The 23,901-nt window shown below is 40.1% G+C and overlaps 1 protein-coding gene across 1 annotated transcript; it reads right to left on the bottom strand.

The window, feature by feature from the left end:
• Positions 1-508: 508 nt before the first annotated feature.
• Positions 509-23,013, bottom strand: CSRNP2 (cysteine and serine rich nuclear protein 2). The gene is made up of 5 exons (XM_051962810.1): positions 22,737-23,013; positions 16,599-16,835; positions 14,525-14,784; positions 2,911-3,207; positions 509-1,535 (listed from the first exon to the last, which is right to left on the bottom strand). Exons 2-5 carry the CDS (start codon positions 16,747-16,749, stop codon positions 594-596), a joined length of 1,650 nt encoding a protein of 549 aa, XP_051818770.1. The 5' UTR covers positions 16,750-16,835; positions 22,737-23,013; the 3' UTR covers positions 509-593.
• Positions 23,014-23,901: the final 888 nt, after the last annotated feature.

The following is a 23,901-nucleotide window of genomic DNA, read 5'->3' as shown; positions in this document are numbered from 1 at the left end:
GACAGGAGGGTGGCTTGTTACTATGGATCACTGAGGTTCCTACAGCAGAAGGCCTGTTCCAGCCATTTCCCCTCTCACAACAGGGAACCACATGACATCCAAATCTGAGATACCATCAGACTCTTGCAGGAGATGTGTGTCAGCCCAACAACCGGTGAAAACCAGCTTCTATCCAGCCCCTAGCAGGAAGGGAGACTCAAGGGAAAGGGGCATTTTATCTGCCAAGCTCTTCCAAGATTCCCACGTTCTGGTCCCTTCAGAAAAGAACGGCTTGTGAGACCTTAGCCTCTTCCTTCCGATGGCCCAGAAATCTCAAGAATTTTAAGACAGTACAGTCCCTGTGCACCAAGACCGTTCAAGGGATCAAAAGCTGGAGTTCGGTTTCCTTGTATCTGTCTTTCCTTTCTTTTAAAATATCTGTACAAACACCATCCCCCACCCCCACCCCCCATATCCCTCCCATCCCGCATTCTCCACAGACCCCAACAAAATAACTTGGGAGCAGCAGTGGCTTCTTTCAGTTTTGTTTTAAAATAGTATTAGATAAAATAAGTGAATAAATAGATATTGGGAGAGGGATAATGTCCCTCAGGTCACACTGGCAGAGGAAGGGCCAGAGAGGAGTCCTTAGGAGGCTGACCCTGATCGCAGAGCCCGTTTGGGGCCTGTTCTACCCCACAGCCTTCCTCACTGTCTGTGCGGAAGGGAAGGTTTGGTGGGGACCAGGGGGGGTGGAAATCATCACATTCAGGCCCTTCGGGGTTACAGCTTTCTGGCAGTAAGGATTCGGAAGTGGGCATTTTCCCCACCTCTGGTTTACAGAGGGCAGCTGGGTCTGTGGGGCTACAGGCCACCAATGAGGTAGCAGGGAGAGAAAAGACACTCAAATCCTTTTCTATGGGAAATGAAGGGGGAATTTCAGATGCTTCTGAATCAGGTTCCTCCTTCATTCCCAAGACTGACCTTTGCTCCACCTGGTAATAGACCACAGGGCCACTGTTCAAATAAGAGGGTTCGCTGGCCGTGGGGGTAGCTGGGTGTTCCGAGTTCTCAGCAAAGCATAAGACTGAAGAGCCTGAGGGGAGCTGGGCTTGGATGAGGATGGGGGCAGCAAGGCCCGGACACAGCTCCTCAGGAACCGTAAGGGGCTCTTCTAAGATACATACTCCAAGGCTCTCAATGCTCGAGTCCAGGCTGGCGCTGGAGCCACTGGAGCCGCTGGAGTCTTCGGCCTTCAGCCGCTCCAGCTCTTCGGCACTCTGCAGGTGCATCACAGCAGTCTCATTTTCAGCAATGAACTCCTGGAAATCCTGGGTCTCTGAGTCGTGAGTACCGGGGAGATCGCCACTAGGGGCTGGGGGGAGTTCCTCTTCTAGGGCTGGTACGCGGCTCACCTGTCGCTTGTTTTCCAGCTCCAGTTTCATGATGGTGTGGAGGTAATGAGTCCGGACCCGGATTGGATTAAATTCAATACGCCCTGCCATGTTTCCACAACCATCCCGGGAACAGCCACATGGAAAGGACATGCGATCCACCTTGTGAACCGTACAGGGGATTAAGGAGGAAGAAAAGAAGGGACAGGAAGAAATGAGACTCACAGCTCCAAAAATATACACGGGAAGGCACTGGCCAGGCAGATAAGCTCCATTCATTTCAAAAGCTATTTACTGTCTAAAAGAGACTGCAGGGCAGCGGAATCACTAGTATCAGACCCTGCCTCAGACTGGCTGGGAGACCCTGGTCAAGTCATCTAACCCTGTTCACCTCAATTTCTTCATCTGTAACATGATGTGGGCAAGGCAGTTCCTGAAAATCCCCACTAGGGTCACAAGGAGTCAGACACAACTCAAGAATAAGAAGAGTCTGCAAAGACAGGTTTGTGTTAAATTTCTTTGCAGTAAAGTACAAAATGGCCACTTCAGAACAAAATAATTCTGCCTCAAAGGAGAACAGCAATTGTCTCCCTCTGTCATTTGCCTAAAAAGGTGGACATCAGGAGAGTGGTATTTTGAGGGGGGTTAAGATGAGAGAAGAGGTGCTAAGTCCATGATTTCATTTGTATAAGTCAGGGAAGTTTTAACCTCCCAAGGTGGTTCTGCAGGGGTACTTGTCCTGAGCTTTTGGGCACCAAGAGATTATAGGACTTTCCCAGCATCACTCACCCTGTCAGAATGGCTAAGAGCTAATCCTGAAGGTCCACGACTTCTGACCCCAGAGCCAGTTTTCTCTCCACCAGGACAGGGTACCATCCTGGATAGAGCTCTGAGGTCTCTTGAGTTCTTCATGGGCATCAAATCACCTCATCTTCACCATGGCTCTGTAATTAGGTACTATAAACACTGTTTATCCCCGTTTTACAGATGAAGAACCTGAAGTTCAGAAAGGTCTTTCTGGCTCTCTCAACCAGAGCACATATCATTTCTGCTCTTTATTTTGGAAGAAAGAGAAGTATTTCTTTTTTGGAGGCAATCAGGGTTAACTGACTTGTCCCAGATCATAGCTAATAAGAGTCTAAAGTTAGATTTGAACTCGGGTCCTCCTGCCTCTAGGAGCAGTGCTCTATCCACTGTGCCACCAACTTGTCTCAGGAAAAGGGTTGCTGTGACCCTAATCATAGAGGGAAGAAAGATGTGGGCCTTCTAGCCAAACTTTTTCTAAGCTACCCTCTTTTCAGAAGGCAACAGTACCAAGCACCCAATCTATGCTAGACATTGTAACTTCCTCATGTTACTGTCCCCTCCAATTGGTAAGCACCTAGAGACCTAATCTTCATTCAGAGCTTGCTTTTTCTTTGGAAGCTTCATAGGAGAGAGATATCATTTTTAGGTGGATGGATCTATGCATATTCAATGGCAATCTAACTGTGTTGCAGATGCCACCCCCAATCACCACCTTTAGTCCCACACTGACCTGGCATTTGATCCCAGCTTGGCTGCAGGCACAGGCCTCTGGGTCACAGTATAGCCGGCAGTCACAGCCACACTCCTCCCGTGAAAGTCGGATGGCCCGAAGCTCTTGCTTCTCTTCAGCATCAATTCGATGGACACCAGAGGCCCGGAGCAGGGCCCGACGCCTCTTAGTGGGCAGAGGCTGCAGGAAGAAGTAGTCATCCACTTCTACATTCTCCACATCAATGTCCTCATCTGACACATCATCTAGTGTCAGGCCATCAGCCTCTACTGACTCCACCGTGCCATTCTTGGTGAGCTGCCAAAAGATGAGTAAAGTTACCTTTGTGGGTAAATCAACAGAAACACCATCATCAGGATGACCTTGGGGTCTGAAGGAAAGCCCTGAGTAGGATAACAGCAGCAGCAGCCCAAACTATGTCACTTTAAGCTATTCTTATAACCCCAGAGGACACTGGTTTTTCAAAACCCTGATTCCTCTCTTCCTTTAACTTGAAACCAAAAAGATATTAGATGGAAAAATAATAGTCAAATAAATTGTTATTATAAGTTGTCAACTTCTGGAAAGTGTGTTTACACACATGCTAACAATTTAGAAATACATCAATCTCATCAGGGAAAGAAGCAAGAATGGGGTCATTGGGAGATTTTAGAGAGAAGATAACACTGGGAATACTCAAAAACGAACAAACAAAAAATCTTTCTGACCCTAAAGAAGAGAATAAAAGGGGAAAAACTCAAAAGCAAAGCAAAACACTCTACCTGATATTGGAGGAGTGTGATATATACTTTGAATATGATAGTCATGGATAGCTTGGGTTTTCTGATCTAAGAATAAATGAGATTTAGAGAAATGAGAGAATCATTACTGCTATCTGAGCTGTGGCAGCAATTCTGAAATCCCATGGATGGCTCAGCACAGAAATCAAATCCAAATTATACTAAGAGGCTGGAGTCATAATGAAAATCAAGTAACTTAAGAATTTTAACTTATTTCATCAGGACTGCATAGTAATCCAGGCTAAGAACAAGTCCCTAGAAAAAGATGCTGCAAGAAAAGGGAGAGAACCATGCCAAGAGGGGAAAGGGAGAGAAGGAAGAAGAGCTCACTGGGTTATTTTTTGCAGGATTAACCTGCGTATCATACCAGTGTGACAAAGTCCATACTATGTCAATGCTATCACTAAAGAATGTTTAGTAGTGGTGAAGACTCAAATGGTAGAGTTCCTAATAGCTACTTGGTAAGGGCAGTCTACTTTTTTCAATCCCAACCAAAACTTCATTTTCCATAAGAAGTGTTCTATTTTTTGTTCAGTCATTTCAATTGGGCCCAATTCTTTGTGGTCCCACTTGAGGTTTTCTTGACAAAGATACTGGAGTAGTTTGCCCTTTCCTTCTCTAGCTCATTTTATAAATAAGGGAAACCAGGGCAAACACAGTTAAGTGACATTCCTGGTGTCATACAGCTGATAAGTGCCTTCCAGGCCAGATTTGAACTCAGGAAGATGGATCTGAAATGCTATCCCATGAGCCAGCCTAATTCCTCTTACTGCCAGTGTCTTCCCTCTTAATTATTTCCTATTTTATCTCATATATAGCTTGCTTTGTATATATTTACTTTCATACCTGTCCTTTGGTTAGGTTGTAAGCTCCTTGAGGGCAGGAATTTTTTATATCTCTAAACTTAGCAAATGTTTATTTATTCCTAATCATTCCAATCACATGACCTACCACTTCAAGCCCACTTGCCATCATCCTTACCCTCTTTCCTTCTTATCTGATACAGATCCAAAAAGACATATCCCAAGGATATGAGGTATGTCCTATAATAGGTCCATATAGTAGCAGTCAGAAAAATAAGTTAAGAACATTATCCCCATTTTACAGATAAGGAAATAGGCTGGATAGTTAAGTGACTTGTACAGGGTCACATCACCAATAAGGAACCAAGCCAAGACTGAGTCAGTGATAGTTCTGATATTGTTCTGATATAGTTCTGATAGTGACTGAGCTATGATAGTTCCCTCCCTGAAGACTTTGGTTCAGAGTCTCACCTCTGACTGTAACGATGGGCAACTCTTGAACCCTCACCTGTGAGGCAAGGGTAATCAGGAAAGCCCTTTCATGGACTGTATAAATCCAATCCAGTTCATTCTCTATTCAGTTGCTGGGATTTCCTCAATAAATCCCAGGAATTCCCTATTTCTTCCAAGGTCAAACACAGAATCTGGTTGGCTCTCAATAGTTCCAGGCATTTTGCACCGTATATCCCCAAATACTCTGAAATACAGCGCCATTCATCTTCTTGCTAGTCCTAGAAGATACTATATTCCTCTAAGTCTGGGCATTTTGGGGCTTTCCTGCCAACCTATAGTATGCTCCCTTCTCATTTCTGCCTCCTGGCTTCATTCAAACTCCATCTTTAATCTCATCTTCTACCAGAAGCTTTTCCAGTGGCTTCCCTTAGTTGCTCATAGTCATTTGCATATTGTCTCCATTAAATTGAGGACTTGTTTTTGTGTCCCCATCGCTTAACACAGTGCTTGGCACAGTATCACTTCACTGAATTATTAGTTCAATGCTACCCCATTAATCTTTTACATTTAATGTTCTACAGATTGCACATATGGATAAAATGTCTGTCACAGTGGAGCCAAAGTATTGGGACACAAACATCTTCCCCAGGCTCACTAATGGCCTCATTGGGGCAACTCCTATAGCATATACAACAAACAGCAAGGATGAGAAGTATCCTGTTCCCACTTCATTTTCATCCCTTCTGCCAGGTCTATGTATATTTTCATATATACATGGCTTGGCCATGAGTATTTGACAATGGGATAATGTCTGTTAGAAATGTTCTTAAGTGTTTATGGATCCTTGTTATGATAGGGGGGACATTTTGGTCTCTGATCACGTGGATTCCTAGAAATTTTATCACTGGTGCTCTCCAGGATATTAAAGATGTGGTAGGGGGTCACTCCATGAAAGAAGAGTGAGCTTCTGTTTCCTTATATAATCTACACTGAATATTAAGTCTGAGCTAATCCTTCAGTAATTTCTTTTAGAAGGCATCTTGTACTGCCATCATAACCTCTTCCATTTTCACAAACAAATCTGTATGACTGCTACTTGTTCAAGGCTTCTGGTAAAGAGGCAGCTAAGTGGGTCTGGAGTCAACAAGTCTTCAGTTTGAATCTGGCCTCACAATCACTCGACCTCTGTCTCTTCAAGGCCCCTTAACTGTACAAGGGGGATAACAGCCTCTACTTCTCTAGGACTGTCATGAGGACCAAATGATTTAAGTGTAAAAAATGCTGAACACATGGAGGGGATGTGGGAAAACAGGGACACTTGATACATTGTTGGTGGAATTGTGAACACATCCAGCCATTCTGGAGAGCAATTTGGAACTATGCTCAAAAAGTTATCAAGCTGTGCATACCCTTTGATCCAGCAGTGTTTCTACTGGGCTTATATCCCAAAGAGATACTAAAGAAGGGAAAGGGACCTGTATGTGCCAAAATGTTTGTGGCAGCCCTGTTTGTAGTGGCTAGAAGCTGGAAAATGAAAGGATATCCATCAATTGGAGAATGGTTGAGTAAATTGTGGTATATGAACGTTATGGAATATTATTGTTCTGTAAGGAACGACCAGCAGGATGAATACAGAGAGGACTGGCGAGACTTACATGAACTGATGCTGAGTGAAATGAGCGGAACCAGGAGATCATTATATACCTCAACAATGATACTGTTTGAGGATGTATTCTGATGGAAGTGGACCTCTTTGATAAAGAGAGCCTTAATTGATCAAAGATGGACAGAAGCAGCTACACCCAGAGAAAGAACACTGGAAATGAATATAAACTGCTTGCATTTATGTTTTTCTTCCCGGGTTATTTATACCTTCTGAATTCAATTCTCCCTGTGCAACAAGAAAACTGTTTGGTTCTGCACACATATATTGTATCTAGGATATACTGCAACCCATTCAACATGTAAAGGACTCTTGCCATCTGGGGGAAGGGGTGGAGGGAGGGAGGGGAAAAATCGGAACAGAAATGAATGCAAGGGATAATGCTGTAAAAAATTACCCTGGCATGCGTTCTATCAATAAAAAAATTATTTAAAAAAAAAATGCTGGACACAGGGGCTGGAACCTAGCAGATGTTATATAAATGCTTATCCCTCTCTGCACCTCCCAAAACAACATTCAAATTCAATTCTATTGTAGAATCAGCCATTTCACAGGCTTCATGTAGTGGCAAATCACTTCCAGACACATTTGAGAAACACAAATACTTCCTGGCAAAATCATGAGTCCAAATTATGTCCACTGATCCTTTCCTTCCTTTTTGATAAAGACATATTGATCTTTCTATAGCTGCTTTATGGTGAGGAGCCCTGTGTTTCAATATTATTATTTTTTTTGCTGAGGCAATTGGGATTAAGTGACTTGCCCAGGATTATGCAGCTAGTTAGTATTAAGTGTCTGAGGTCAAATTTGAACTCAGGTCCTCCTGACTTCAGGACTGGTGCTCTATCCACTGTGCCACCTAGCTGCCCCTATTTCATTGTACAGATCTGTATTATTGTGATTTTCATCTTCAAGAGTTCAAATGGTAATGGATAAGAGGCTATCCTGTTTTTAAAAAATATTTAATATTCTGTGGATTACTGAACAGGTTGATAACCACTTTTTTGTAGCTAAATAAAAATTTAAGATATAAACTCAATCTCTATAGGTTTGATGAAATCATCCTCGGGAGAACTACAGTAGTTATCAGGACAAAGGGAAGATATGCTCTATTCTATTTCCACATGATTTTGATTTCTTCTGCTGGTATCTATTATTTTGAAAGCTTTTTGTTCTATATATATTGAAGATTGTTTGGTATGGCGATATCTATTAAGAATGTTTCTCACACATTTTAACGATCAATGACATATATTCAGGCAATTGTGTGTGATAATTATTCTTTTTCAGTTCTATTAAATTTACAGATATTTTGAAGTCTGTATATGTAGTGGAATTTGTCATATATCAGTTCATGAAAAATAGTGAGTAAGCAAGTAGTATCTTGCTAGGTATCTATCCACATAGATCAAAAAGACTGGTCTTAAGGGAAATTTTTCTGTAATTTTTGATAGTGACAACTGTCAACATCAACTCCTCTATTTCTATCAGCAAATCTGCATAACCTGAAACAATTCTTCTTTGTGGACATGTGGATGTCACCTATAGAGGGCTTTGGATTTCATTCCTAAATCTAAGCTGTTTTACATAGGTTCCCACCAAGAGGAAAACATTTCCAACTGTATTTGAAAAATATAATAGTGGGTGCTAATGTCAACTTTCACTATTGCTCAGTGAAGTGATTTCTACTTTTCCAAAAGTATTTCTGAAAGTTTTTCAAGCTCATGATCATGTATGTCAAGACATGATGATGTACATGTAACATGTATATGTCTATCAATCTTCTTTCTCCTTTTTTGGAAAGAAAATATTAATCTTTCCATAGTTGCCCTAGGATTATAAGTTCTGTGCTTCCCTTAACTGCACCAATTTTGCAAGCATTTCCCCCCATCTCTGATGGCCATTTTACAATTCTAGAAGCATACACTGATTTAACTGCTTTAAAGTTGTGTTTTTCCCAATGAATTTTAATTTCAGGACTCCAGTTAGTCTCTAGGTATACATTGCCACAACGTTCTTTCCTAAGAGCTTTATGTTTGATGCATCTTATCTGGAAGAGACCTAAGTGCTTGCAACTGTCTTTTATCTACTGGTTCAATTTTACCTCCAGATTTGAAGGTCAGAGCCTTCTGTTCTTTGAGATGGGGATGATACACGATTGGTGTACAATAAGAATTTCATGCTTGTTGAGTTCAAATGACATACTGATCTCATCAGTTATCAAAGATTTTATGAAATGAAGGAGTGTTTAATGTGTTCTTTCTTTTTTTTTGAGAGTCACATAATTTGACATTACTTAAGTACATCAAGTGATTAAAAAGATATTTTGGTAATACACCCTCTTTACCTTGGAAGCCACACTTAGTTCTATTTAGGAGAGATAATGATGAGTTTAAGGCTAAGCATTACCATAATAGGCTTAAATTATCTCCCTAAAAGATGCCATGTTTTATACAAAGAACAATTTTCCATGTGGAAAGCAAATACTCTAGCATTCTTAATCTACCTGGGTCCATTTTGTATATTTGAGTAAAAAATGCAGCAGAAATATTCTGATACTTTTAACCACCTCCTTAAAGTTCATGAGATAAAAAGAGGAAACAATGGAAGAATATAAGACATGCTAGTTAGGTTTATGTATTTAATGGGCTGTCAGTATCATAATAGCTTTGAAGGCCTGACAAGGACACTGAATGGCAAATCAGGTTCTGATTGGGTTAAGAGCACCCAGGTGAGATGCAACTGCTCCTACATTAAGAAGATGGAGAGGACATCCTAAGGTTGTAGTGTAGGCTTATCCTACTCACTCAAAACAGACAATGAACTACTTCACATAGCAGAATAAGTGAAATTCATACATTTTAGTGCCACAAGGTGACAAGATATATCAGAACAGATCAGAAATACAAATATTCAATCTGTTTAAAAAAATGCTTCAGGGAATATTTACTCTGAACCAAGAACATACATGAAATAGACTAAAGACAGGAACATTTTCACCAAATACCATAAACAAAACTGGAAACAGACTTCACCAATAATAGGCAAGAGTCAGTTTAACCTTAGCTTCAAGTCACATAACAATCTGTGGCAGATCAATACAGGGCAATCATAAAAAATAATTCCATTTCTAAGTTGAGATAAAGTCAAAGAGATAGTAATATTTGAAGAGACAAAAGATTTCTGAACCTGATCATTGACGATCTTTGCATAATGCAAACTTCTGTACATTACATCTAATAACAAAAAAAAGATAAAACATTGATATCTCCAATTATTTTGAAAGTGAGACGGATTTACTTAAGACTAGATTTCTGAAAGTTCATTTTTACTTTTAAGTCAAGAATCCAAACAGCTGACTGATTACAACACACTAATTACAATATGGTGGTATCTGTTATAACCATCATGAATGAATTCATTCTTCCACACTATTTGAGAGAAATAATAACATTTCAGTTTAATGGATACCAAGTAAAACCAGCAAAACAATATATACAATGACTACAACAACAAAGCCAAAACCAAATGCTACATAATGACTAATCTTGGCTCGTAAGAAGAAATGAAACTAATCTCTTCACTTTTTTCCCCCCAAAAGGTGGGAGACTAGGAATATGTAATTTTTTAAAAGTTAATTGTGCTGAATTCCTTCCCTCCCCTTCCTCTTTAAAAATTCTGTCTTAAAAGGGATGATTCTATAAAAGTGGATAAGGAATAGGACACAGACAGACACAGAAATAAACACACACACCCTGACAAAATTTGTTAAAAAAAAAAAAAAAAAAGATTAGTACACAGCAGTCCATATGGTTGAAAGTGTGGTGGTTATTAGAAACACAGAAGAAAAGGTACAATCATCCAGGAATATTCCTGAAGAACGACATTAAATCCCATCATATGTAGCTTGTGAGAACTACTGAAGAGCTGTAGAAAAGCTTTGGATATTATATCAGTTACTAGCCAATTATGCATAGTACAAAACCTAATTAAATGCAGTAATAACAAAAAAATAGAAAGAAATTGAGAAAAATGCTTATCAGAAATTCTGGATTCCCTTCATCAGTACCAAAAAGCAAAAGTCAAAAAGATAAGGTGACACAAGGAGTCAAAACCACACAAAAAACCAAAATAACATCAATCAAAAACTTTACTACAGAATCTTGAGAAATAAAGAAATTAAAAGAGAACCTTCCTATGGGAAGAGAATTTATGATTCTCTATATGATTGAAAGAAGTTCAACACAAATAGATCAAATATGAAACAGCAAACTTACATACCATTAATATCTTGAACAAGAGAACTATTTCAGATGACAAACGGTGGCTTCTCTATTAAATTCCAAGTTTAACTAACTGTCATTGGTCAGGGACCAATGAAGATCCATAATTATCTACTCAAGTCACAGGGGCTCATGAATTACTACCAGAGTCCCTCACCAGCTTCCTCCTTGCAGATATAACCCACCTTTCTTAACAGAAGGCATCACTATCTCTTAGGAAAGATGAGAACACCAGCCATGTTCCAAAATATAGGTCAATTATTTATGTCCTTGCTACAAAGCATCCATAGCCTATAGCACACATAAAAAGATCTATAAAAACAAGAAAACAACATATCAGCTAAGAAACAAAAAAGTTGCTTTGGTGTAAAGAATTTATATATTCATTTTAGAAATTATTAGGTTAATTTCTCTGAAAGTACTTCAACGTTTATGCTGCCTTTATTGATTGAGTCAAAGTCTTTGACTCAATTCTGTACTCATGGCATGTTAAAGTATTTGTTAACCACATGGAAAATTGTTCTTTTTTTGAAGCATGTTACCAACACAATACTGTTAAGAAAAATTAATACAAAACCAATGCATTTCTTTCTTCTTTTTTTTTTTTTTTTGCTGAGACAATTGGGATTAAGTGACTTGCCTAGGGTTACACAGCTAGGAAGTGTTAAGTGTCTGCCACCACGTATGAACTCAGGTCCTTCTGACTTCAAGGCTGGTGTTCTACCACTGCGCCCCCTAGCTACCTCCCACCAATGCATTTTTCAAGGAGTTTAAATTGTCTCTTTTTAGTTGGTTCTGCTTAACCTTAAATCCACTATCAATTATCTTTCTTAATTAGAACTAAGTCTGACTTACATATTAAAAGCAAATCAAATCAAAATGTCTTATAAAATCACTCAGTGTACATGAATCAATCTAAATGACTCTCCTGAGAAACAAATCAGAGAGAAAGAGCATTTATTAAGCACTTCTTATGTGTCAAGTATATTAAATGGTTTCTCCATTTTGTGAATCTTTCTCTTACAAAATCCAAGTGTCATGTGGACTCAATAAGGATATATTCTTATTGTATGTCTAGGAAAGTTAATGACTAAGACTTTAGTTGAATCTGGAGGTTTCATTAAACCAGTGGATGAAAAGTAATATCTATAAATAATTTGGGTATTTGGCAAGATATATTGTAAACATAAACCTATCAAAGAGAAGGCTGTGGTTGCCTATGTCAAGAAACTTAATGACATCCTGAAATCAAAAACTCAATTGGAAAAATACATACAAAACACCACCAATGCAATGTTGGTCTTATGTACATTTTTAGGGCAAGGAAATGGACCATAAGAGATTGGAAAAAGAGCCTTACAAAATCCTGGTCTATTTAATATTAACAAAACACAGGACCCATTATCTTAAAGCAGTTGTAGAAAGATTTACCACTGAGTTTCCAGAAATTGGAGGAAAACGAGTGGTGTGCTTTCTTAAAGCATATGATAAATAGACTCAAAATCCTACAGCTTTTGGTGAAGCAGACATCACTTCACCAAGGCAGTCGGAAGTGATAACTATAGGCCATCAGTTGTCAAATGTAATCTCAAGATGGAGCACATGAAATGGCAAAGATTCTAGAAACAGAATCAACAGGTCCCCAGTGGGCAGTTTTTATGTGAACTCAGAACACATATATGAGTCACACAATCCTGTGCATATGTAGAAATTTATGATGGCAGAAAAGGAATAAGACACTGACACCAGGAATTATAGATGGGTTATTCTTAAGGAACTTGGACTTGGATTCAATGTGTGGCCTGATGATTAGACTCATATGTGTCAATGGCTTACTCCTTTTCATGGACTGACTCATGGCAAATACCCACACTACAAATATAAACTCAAAGTACCTTGTAGAACTCCAACAATAAAATGTCCAGGAATCAGAAAATGATCTCAGATCAAAGTGTTCCTCTGAATTACTCCCACATAACAGGGATTTATAAAAGCTTAAAAACAATTATAACGTGGCAGAGGAGAAAGATAGCTATCTCTATTATCTCCTGTGTGCTACTGGAGTTGTTTCAAAGATGCTTTACTGAACCTAAGGAGGATGAGTTTAACATTTTTATTCCATTACTGAAAGCAGTTATTTTATCCATATGAACAAGTGCCTACAGATATTAAGTATAAAAGACTATTAATAGAATAATGACTTGTCTGAAGACTGTTTCTTATCAAAAATGAAAAGATGAGTAAGATAACAATAATGATTGACTTGGGAATTAAAAGATCTGACGTCTAAACCTCCAGTTTTGCCTAGTCTTAAGATAAGTCAGTTTCCCTTTGCAGATCTGGCATTTCTCATAAAACAAAAACAATATTTCTGCCAGTTTCACAAGGATGTTTTGAGGATCAAATGAGACAAAAGATACAAAGTATTCTGTCATATGAAATTATTATTACTGAAATCAAAGGAAAGAAAACCCCTGAAAAGGAGCAAATTGGAAACAAAAGATGAGAGTTTCTCTTCTGACACAGAAATCTTTATTGAATTCAGCATTAGTTGCTCTTGGCTCAATTTCCTGCAAACAAGCAGAACTCTCAAAACAAATCTTGGTTTACCTGATTTTGCCCTGGGGGCTTCTACAGGGGCCAGGGTGTCCCTTAGGGTCAGGATGGAATCCCTCTGGCAGGGCATTCCTCTGCCAAATTCAGGAGCCAGGACATTTCTTCTAAGGGAGAGAGGGGAGGAAGCCCATAAACTCGGAATAGCAAATGGATCAGTGTCTATTTGCCAAGTTGTGGTTATGGGGCCAATGGTGGAGCTCTTGAACATCTAGAAGCAAGGGAATACTAAAAAATGTCCTGCCCATTAGATTAGGGCAAAGCAGACTGCAGACTCATAGTTCTCAAACAGAACTGGAAATAAGATAAGGCTTACATACAATCGCAATCTCTGATTGAAATTTCACTAGTCCTACCACACTTCTGTTTTTCTACCCACTGAGTTTCCGAATATGATTAAGTCATGTGGATTCAAAACAAACTGGACTATCTAGAGCAGTGTTTCTCAAATTAGGGACTATGGAAGATAGAAATCCCAAAGATATGATTCTGTACTTGGAATTGTAAAGCCCCAAATGGTTTGGTGTCGGCAGCAAATATTTGAATAGAAATTGAGTGAAATGGCCTGCCATGGCCCTTCTCCTTCCTAATCTTTAAAGTTCTTCTGTTGTGAAAGGATGACTATGGTTTTATCAATAGCTATCTGAGTGTTAAATTTGGAAATAGTATAGTGATACATGAGTAGTCAAACAAGGGGTCATTTCCTAGGTGGGAGATGGATCAAAAGAAAAAAACAACATAGTTTTATGAGCCTATAGACAATAATTTGAAAATAAATGTAAACAGTAATAGAGCTATCACTCCATCAAGCCTGATGTTTGATCACATATAAGCAAACTGGAAAGCACAGGCAAAGTTGGAGCCCCTTCTAGGAAGGTAAAGTACTTATTTGCAAAGCTCCTCACTCTATTAGTGTTATGTTATAGAGGTGGACAACCCAAGGACCCAAATGTCCTTCCCCCTTCTCCAAGGCACTGACCAGCTCAAGTTATGTCCCCTGCCCCCCTTCCCTCTGAGCACCTTCATTTTCTTGGCATGCAGCTTCTCCTCTTTCAGATGCTCACGGAGGATCTCCCGGTGGTTGACCTCCTGTTCCTGAGCAAACTCACAGAGCGTGTAGCTTCTCACAGAATTGTGGCGCTGGGCCATGCCCAAGGAACTCCCACCTTGGCTGGGCACACTGGTGAAGCCCTGGCGCCTGGCAAAATAGTACACTGTCACCTGATCAAAGCGTACATTCTTCCTCCGGAGTTGTTTTTGCCGTTTCAAGATAGATGTAGCTGAAGGCAAACGAGAGAGCAGAGTGTGCAATCAAATAAAGGATGTTGTTAATTTAGTTTCCACGCTTTCATTAGCAGTTTCCCCCTCATCTCCTGGGGTACCTTTTAAAGGTGAACACTCATCCACTAACCCTCTCAATTCTTCTTTCTCCATTCCCATACTTGAAAGATTAAATATTCAAAGAATGTAAACGGTGAGTTTAAAAACAGGACGTATGTTGTTAAGAGTGACTTAAAACCCTTCAGTTTCTAATAGTTATATAAAAGCAACTTTCAGGTAACATTTCATTTCCATCAAATTTTTGCAAACAAAAAAAAAAAAGATAGACAAAGATAGAAAAATAGTACAAGAGGGACAATTTTTTGGGAGAGCAATCTGGTAATTCTGGTAAGCTGTTTCATCTAAAATCTTAATATTAGGATTATATCCTGTGAATGCTATTAAAAAGAAAAAAACAATCTTTTTTAGGTCTTTTGACTAAGATCAAGTTATTAAAAAGAAAAAAAATCCATGCAAAACAATTTATATCTTTGTAATGAAAGAAATACAATAAATATATCTAATGATTAGTAAAGGCTAAATAAATTGCATTGTTGTTTGGTCATTTCAGTCCTGTCCAACTCTTCATGAACCCATTTGGGGTTTTCTTGGCAAAGCTACTGGAGTGTTGTGTCATTTCCTTCTCCAGCTCATTTTACAGATGAGGAACTGAGGCAAACAGGGTTAAGTAACTTGCTCAGGGTCACACAGCTAGTAAGTGTCTGAGGCCAGATTTGAATTCAGCTCTTCCTATTTCCAGGCCCGGCATTCTATCCATTGCTTTCCCTACCTGCCCCACATAAATTAAGATTTGTCAATATAATAAAACATTCTATCAAAAAATGGTAAATATAAACAATTTTAAAAATATATATTAAAAACTGAAGCAACAGCACTTTTTAAGTACAAAGAGTTGTAAAGGAATCACAAAATAAATAAGTTGTTATAATTTTCTTAAACTATGTTCTTCTTTCATCAAAATTTAACTTTTGTGCAGATTCTATTCCAATGCCCTATTTGTGGCAAAAGTTTTCAAAGACTATTCCAAAAGAATTCAAGTTCTGTAAAATCCTTCAACAAGCTAAACAATCTTCAGTTTTGGCTCTGTAACATTCTGCATGTCTTATCCTAACTAAATTTAGAGAGGTTCATCACTAGAAGATTAACCTAAGTAGAAAAGAGAATGTGCTACTTTGTGTCAGTGGAAGGAAAAAACTGTATTGACAAAATTCTAAATCTTTAAAGTATCAAATCATTTTATTTGGGATATTATACTATTTACTATTTTTGAGTCTGTTACTGAATTCATTTTTTTCCAAGTGACTTTGTATTTCTACAAGTTATTCACACATACTTGGTACAGTTGCAGATTCCCCAAATACTTTGTGAATCTTGGAATTTCACATATTATGTGGTATAAGTAAAATGAACAGAAGCAAAGTTACCCTGAGCCTAGGAAATCTGAGCAATTGAATGGTCCTAATAGAGTCTGTCACAAAAAAAAGTAGAAAGAACTGAAAAGGATTCTCTCTCTCATCAAATTAGTTTGCATTAATTCTTTGTATGCGTTGTATATTGCCCTTCATTGGAATGTCAGTTCCTGAAAGGCAAAAACTATTTCATTTTTGTATCCTCAGTACTGAATGTAGTATCTTTTTATACAGAACTGTATACTTGTGGAATTGAACTGAAGCTAAGCAGATACAACTTTCCAAAGGTCCTGGTTCTAGAGTCTGGGGAGAAGTTAGGTATAAAGAAGGGACAGCTCACTCACGTGTGAAGCCAGCAGTGCTAGGAGGGTTAAGGCTGTCACAGCTGTCAGCACTGTCACTGCTAGAGATTTCATCATCTGAGTTAGAAATGGAAGAGCCCACATCCACATCTTCAAATTTCCTCTTGAGACTCGAGCTCGTGAATGCATCCATTGGTCTTGAAAGGACTTCCTTAGGGAGCCCACTATAAAGGCCCTAAAGCCCCCATTCACCACCAGCTAGACAGGTTCATGAGGATTCTGCTTGGAAAGAAAATAGGGGGAGAGACAGATATTAACATGATCCCTATTATGAAACCTACAGCCAGGTTCTTTTCCCTTCCCCAAAATGATAAAAGGCTTAAAGCTCCTAAATGAACAGGGTTAAAGTTTGTTCTAAACCAGTCTAAGATGGCTCCATTTATTATCCAAAACCCTTCAACTACCTTTTATTTCCATCACATATGGGGCTAAAAGTCATCTACTTTCTCTATATGATTGGAATCTAGTCGTCAAAGAGTAGGACGTTTCTTTGTTATTCCTCCCCAAAGTCCCACGCTATTCCCTGATTTTATGTTTTTCCTCAGCTTCCAGAGCCTCATATATTTTGTCTTATGGAAAATACTGGAAAAGGAACAGAGACACAGAACAGGTTGACAATTATGTCCTAATCACATCAATAGGACAGATTCTTATAAACAGCATCCAAGGAAGAATGTCTGAATCAACCACCTCCACAGTAGAAATCTTTAACTAAAGTCCTAGCCCCAGAGTCCCTAGCAAAGGGCAGGCCCATGATCATCTATCAATCCGAGGATTTTGGGGGTCCAGAATTCAAGCCATAATCCTCTGGAAATGACAGAAGTGGCTTCTAGATAAATACAAAATGTAGGACCTCTGCTCCTTGGCATTTAGAGTTAAAAATTTTGTCAGTTTAAATATTTTCAAATCAGATACCCCACCCACCCTTTCTGGGTCAGCACTACATGTGATAGTAGAAGGAAAAGCCAGAAATAGACTTGGTCTAGCCCTCATTTGTCCCTGAATATTTCCCAATGGACTTTTTAGACTCTCGATTCCCTGGGATGCTACTAGCCATGAATGGTCTTTCCTTGGTCTGGTCAGAGTATTTTTCCTAGGTTTTCCTATGAGGATCAAGATGGACAGTGTCTAGATAATGAAGAGAGGAATGAGATTAGTGGCTGTTTCACATCTCCTCTATGCAGATAACTATTGTTCAGTTCTGTCCGACTCTTCATGACCCCATTTGGGGTTTCTTGGCAAAGATACTGGTTGGCCCTTTCCTTTTCCAGCTCATTTTACAGATGAGGAAAACTGAGGCAAACAGAGTCATCCAGGGTCACACAACTAGTAAGTGCCTGAGGCTGGATTTGAACTCACAAAGATGAGTTTCCCTGACTTCAGGTTGAGCACTCTATCCCCGTGCCACCTAGCAGCCCATGCTGATCACCACCAGAGCTCATAACCAGTTGTAGTCCTTCTCCTGGTTATAGTCCTGTGTCAACAGCAGTCTTTTGGGACATATCAAACCAGACACAGGCATATCCAAAACACAATCAGATTCCCTTTTCCCTGATGCATCCTTTTCACAAACTCTATTTCTGCATTAACAATCGTTTCCTTCTTTCCCCAAATCTCTACTCCCAGAGCTGCCATTTTAATTCAGCACCTTGTTACCCTCTTGCCTAGGCTACTGCAACATAGCTGCCTCCCTTCATCTCTTCTCAACTCCAATTCTTCCTCCCTAAAGTAATTTTCCTAGAGCACAGGTCTGACCACATCACTCCCTACTAAAGAAATTTCAGGGCTTCTCCACTGATTGTAGTATGTAGAAAGCACTTCTCAAACTTTTCCTTCCCTACATCTCAAGTTGCCCTTCATACACAACACTGTCCAACCAAACTGCTCTTGGTTCTTCTCCTCACACACAATCTGCCAACTCAGAGGCTGATGCAGGTCGGCCCTCATCTCTTCCAGTCTCCTTCAAGATTCAAGTGGCTCCTATGCTAGGAGGCTTTTCCTGATCTATAGCACCAACATGCTCTTCCCTCACAGGCTGTAAGCTTTTTGAGGGCAGGAACTGCTTTGACTTATATCTGCAAGTATCTAAGAGTAGGGGCTTGATAAAAGCTAGTTGATTATGACAGTTATCTGTGCATCAAACTCAGCCTCAGTCTCTGAAACTTACAGAAAAAACCAGCATCAAAAAGAAACACATCGAAAAGAGGTGAAACAATTTTATTGGGAGCTGACTATCTCATAAGCACACCGGAACATGACAGAAGAGTTTGGCTGCATCAGCACCTCTGGAGACAAATAATTTTCGTCTTCCATCTTTGGATTCCAATTTCCTGGGATAAAGGAGTTTGTTTCACAGAGCATCAGTCATAGAGTCTAGGAACAGGTTCTTTTTCTTTAAATCAGTAATGCCCAAATTGCCCAGACTATGATCTCACTAGTTGCTAATTATGCATCAGGAATAATAACACTCTCCAGAAAGACTGGGTTGCATGGCTGCAGAGCAGCTATCCAGCACATCCTGTGGAGGTCAGGGATTCCTGTTGAGGGGCTATCATCAAACACCAAAGCTCAAATACAAGTTTTTGATGGCCCTGCTCACACTAAGGAAAAGAAGAAATTCTGTGCTTGGTTCCTCTCATCTGCCTACATGCTTTTTTTCTACACAGAGAGGACTACATTAAATACCCAGCCAGCTTTGTGTGATTCTATATTGGAAGGTTTCAAAGAGCACTTACTTATATTATAGATGGTTTGATCAGGCCTCATCAAAATTCCAAGAGCTATCTTGTGAGGATTCGAGCCACAAATAGATGTATATATCATGCAGGAACCCATTACTACCATGCATGTTAGGTATACAAAAAAAAATTTTGCCCATGCCTAAAGAAATTAGGAGGGGAAAATTTAAGCTCCAAATAAGTAGTTTTAATTAAAATAAAACCATAGTCCTTAGTCCTATTAACACTGTTCTTCAGATTTCAGATGTCATCAGACCTACCAATGCTAAGACAGTGGAAAGAATAAATGAGTTCAGGAAAATTTCAGTTACTGAAAGATAGAATGAAGATAGATTTCCTTCAAACCCTCATGCTGCCATTTGTGATCTGTACGATCTTGGACAATCCACTTAACCTAAATAGGGGCTTCATTTCATCAAGATAAAAGACTCTCAAGGTCTTGTTAGGTCTAAATCTGAGATGTATGTTAGCTCTGATTTTATCTTAAGCATCTTTATTCCACTCTTATCATCACAATATACGCAAAATCTCACATTCAAAGTGTGCATGAAGATATGAGGATAAGAGAAGACTAATTATATTTTCTTTCTTACTACATTTCAATTAATAAATACCTTGTCTGCTACAACAGAAAACCAAATTAAATGGAAACCCCCTTTCTCAGATACAGTTTAAACACAAGCCTCAGGCTTTACTCTCAGCAAGTTCTGCTGGGTGTTAAAAGTAGGTGAATGGTCTTTCCCTATATTTGGTATAGCCTCAAAAAGAGCTTATAGAGTCTACTTTTGAATTCTACACAATCCCCAATAACTTTCCAGTGTCTTAGTCCACACTTTCTTGTGGTTCTCATCTCTTGAGGTAACTTTTTATCTAGACTGGGACAGTGCTAGCGTTGGGAAAAAGTTCCTTTCTTCCCCTTGCCAGCATTTCTTCCTTTCTGTTACATACTTCTGGAATAAGGTTTTCTGAGCCAATGGAGGAGAAACTTTGTAGAGGTGCAATAACATTTTACCTTGAAAATGTCCTGAGAATGAAACAATATGCAAATTAAATGTTGGTACATTTTAATTATTTCATATACCGAAGATAAAATTCTAAATACTGCTGCTCTAAATTCTTTGACCTTACATTGACTATTAACTAACTTTAAAGACTTGTCTTAGATCAAAACCAATTGCAGCCTTAATTTTCAACTCATTTAATCTATCACTTTTCACTAAATCTTCCCAATCCAAATACCCCAGAGTTGACAACACTTCTACAACAATCTGAAAATGACTATTCTTTGCAACATTTGGCAAAGAAAGGGTCTCAATTGTCCTTTTACCTCAGCAAATTCACCTTTCAAATCTTATGTAGAAATCCATCTCTGCAGTCTCCCTTCAGCATGCTTTCTTCAAGACATACATACTAATTACACAAATAAATCAATGCACTAGTTACAAATAAATTTCAATTCCCAAACCAGGGATATGGCCTATTAGTCTGTTAAAATATCAAAATGACTAAATCCCAAAACAAATAATGATCATGGAGAAAACAATGAAACTCTTCATAAGAATTTTTAAATATCAGACTAAAGGGTAGCTAGCATAAATATTGTCATTTTATGTTGCATTTAAAGGTCCTTTTATTACTAATATTCCCACCAGTCTATAATTACCAAAGTTCTATGAAGTAGCACATTTGAAAGTTAGGATAAATAAAAAGAGGGTTTCATTATGCCTAAATTTTAATAAAGATTCAACATACAGAAAGAGCTATACTTTTTCAGGCTTCTGAAGCTTACTCCTACCACCAAGCACATCCTGAGGATTTGTGAAGGAAATTTGTGCTTTTTTTTTGAGATAACAAATGTATATTTAAAGCTGACATGTGACTCTCTTCAAGAAAACTAAAGTAATCAGAAAAATTAAGCATTTGACCCATTTCTGTGCTACAAAGCCCACAAGAATTTTCTTTTTGTTAAGAATGTTCAAGTAAAGTGGTTAATTGTAAAGTCTCTGGATGGTGATGAGCTTTCAATTAAAGTTTATGGAACCAGAAAAGCACTGAGTGAGCCCTTCTTCCAGCTACAATTAGAGGCAGGATGGACTCTCTTCAACCACTGGGATGATCTTGAAGACTGCTCGTATCTCTGGTTCACTGATATTCAGAGATTCGAACTCAGAAGAATCTTAAGTTACTGACAGCTGGGAAAAGCCATCTAGTCGTTTAATTTTTACAGAGACAAAAACTGAGTTCCAGAGAGCATAAGTGACTTGTCCAACAAAGATCACAACTGTATGAAGCTGGACAACTAGCTGCTTTCTAATGACTCAGGGGAAGGCCCCAAATAATGAGGTCATTCTTGACCAGATCTGTTCTTACACACACCTAGGACTCATAAAGTATGCCTAAACCCTTTCTTTTCCCTTTGCTTAAACTGGGCATTTAAATGTGAACCATCTACTCATTCCTTCTCATTTTCCAAAATGAAATCTTTTTGCAGATAGGGGCTATTCTCTTTCACTTCACCCACCCTTAAGATCAAAATGTCCCTATCTTAGAAACCCTTAGCCTTCGGAGCATAGTTAGGCTCTTTGTGAGAAAGTTAAGACTCGGGCAGACACCATTAAATCCTGAAAGCCAACGCTTGACCATGGCCCACAGCAAGAGGTCCCAAGGCCTTGCAAGAACAGCAGCTAGGAAAGTGCATAGAAATCACAGTCAACTGTGGATTGAACTTGACCTAACAATTAAAGGACAAAGGCTTTCCATGAGGATAACTTCAACAGCTCCTTTATGAAATAGGAAGTCTTACAAGTTATTAAAAAAAAAAAAAAAAGTGTGTGTGAGGGAAACGAGACCTCAGTGGACACAAATGGAATAAGGAGAAACTTCGGTGAAGTAGGAAATGGGGTAAAGATTGTTTTTTAAAAAGGTCACGTGATGCTACCTAAAGATTAGGAAAATGAATATTACAACTTTATCTGGAAGCATATTTCTGTATATTCCTGGACAATATAACGCTCCTGGGTTTGACTGATGGACACTGGCCTCATTGAGCCATTTCAATGACCCCTTCACCTTCCTGTTCATTCTAACCCCTCAGCCCCCCTCCCCCACCCCGCTCCCCACTGGCCAGCCTGTCTCCCCACTCTGCTCCCTGGACGGGGCCCCTCGCTCCCAGCCCACTCTCCTTCTTCTGGCTGGGTGATGACTGTCACACGTCCGGGGCTCGTGTCTTCCCTGTCCGCAGGACACTCCGATAGCCCCGCGGACCCCTACCTGCCCTCCCACCACACCCACTCTCGCCGCCGACCCCGCCCCCTCCCCGGCTCCTGCTCTCGCGTCCAGCGGCCGCTCGCCCGCTCCTCCCCGCAGCCCTCAGGCCCATTACCGGCCCGACCCCGACGCCGCCGGCGCCGCCTCCGCTTCTCGCGAAGGTCTCTGCCGCCCCCGCTGCCGCCGCCGCCCAGGCCCAGGGTAGGGAGGGAGGGAGGGAAGGGGAAGCGAGCCCCGGGAGCCGTGGCCACGGGTCCAGGAGCTCTGAGGGCGGCGGGGGAAGGAAGGGAGGGAGGGAGGGAGGGCCGGCCGGCGGCGGGGAGCGGGAGGCTCCTGCTCCCTCGGCTGCGAGTACCCAGAACCGCCCCGGCTCCGACTAACAATAGGCTGCGGCCGCTGCGCCCCCGCTCTTATAGGCGCCGGCACGTCCTGTCGAGCCCCGGGGCAGGCTGGGAGATGCAGTCTGCTTCGAGGCTCCTAAGGACTGGAATGCTGGGAGTTGGAGTCTGCACAAGGTGCAGACTAATCCTGAAATATGGAGTTTCGGAAATTGATTCTAAAACGCAAGGGATTCTGGGAAAAGGAGTTTGCTGTGGCTGCAGGCTTTTCAGGAGAGGCAGGCGCAGTCCTTAAAGTCGGAACTAGTCACAAAGAAACCAACCTATACTCGAAGTAGGAAGCTCATCTGCATCTTAAATGGTCTCCAGTACCCACTAGAACTTCAGTAATGGAGGCGCTCATTAGGATAGTGGTAGTTGTCCACTTTATCATTCCCGTCTATTGCTTTCAGAGGCAAGAAGAAACCCCTCGAATTTGAGGAAATCTGCTTTGCTTCCTTCTCCACCCACAAAAGTATTCTGTTCTCCAGATTTAAATATTATAGCTTCAAGCCCCTTAAGCAGCTCCCTTCTAAAATGACATCCTAGTCACAGTACTTCAGCTGGAGTCTTACCTTCTGGTAAGCAGTACCGTAGGACAATTACCTTCTAGACTGTACACCTCTGATAAAACTGAAGAGAACATTGGCGTTTAGGCTGCCAAACGCGGTGCGGAATCCTAATAACCAAAAACTCCCGGGTTTTCCACTTTATTTGCTTTCTATCACTTCCCATATTGTACAAAAATTCAGCTGCAGCAATTTATGTTTAACCTTATCCTAATGGATCGATCTAATCAATCTAATATATAGTGTAGCTGTATACTTCTGAGCTCCAAGTCTTCCCCCATCTGATAAGGCTTTAATCCAAATCATGGAGAACCCAGTGAAAAGATCCTGTTGG

Source organism: Antechinus flavipes, chromosome 5 (genome assembly GCF_016432865.1).
Source record: "Antechinus flavipes isolate AdamAnt ecotype Samford, QLD, Australia chromosome 5, AdamAnt_v2, whole genome shotgun sequence".
NCBI lineage: Eukaryota > Metazoa > Chordata > Mammalia > Dasyuromorphia > Dasyuridae > Antechinus > Antechinus flavipes.
The sequence above is the reverse complement of the archived record's forward strand: the minus strand, read 5'-3'. Positions and strand labels throughout refer to the sequence as shown.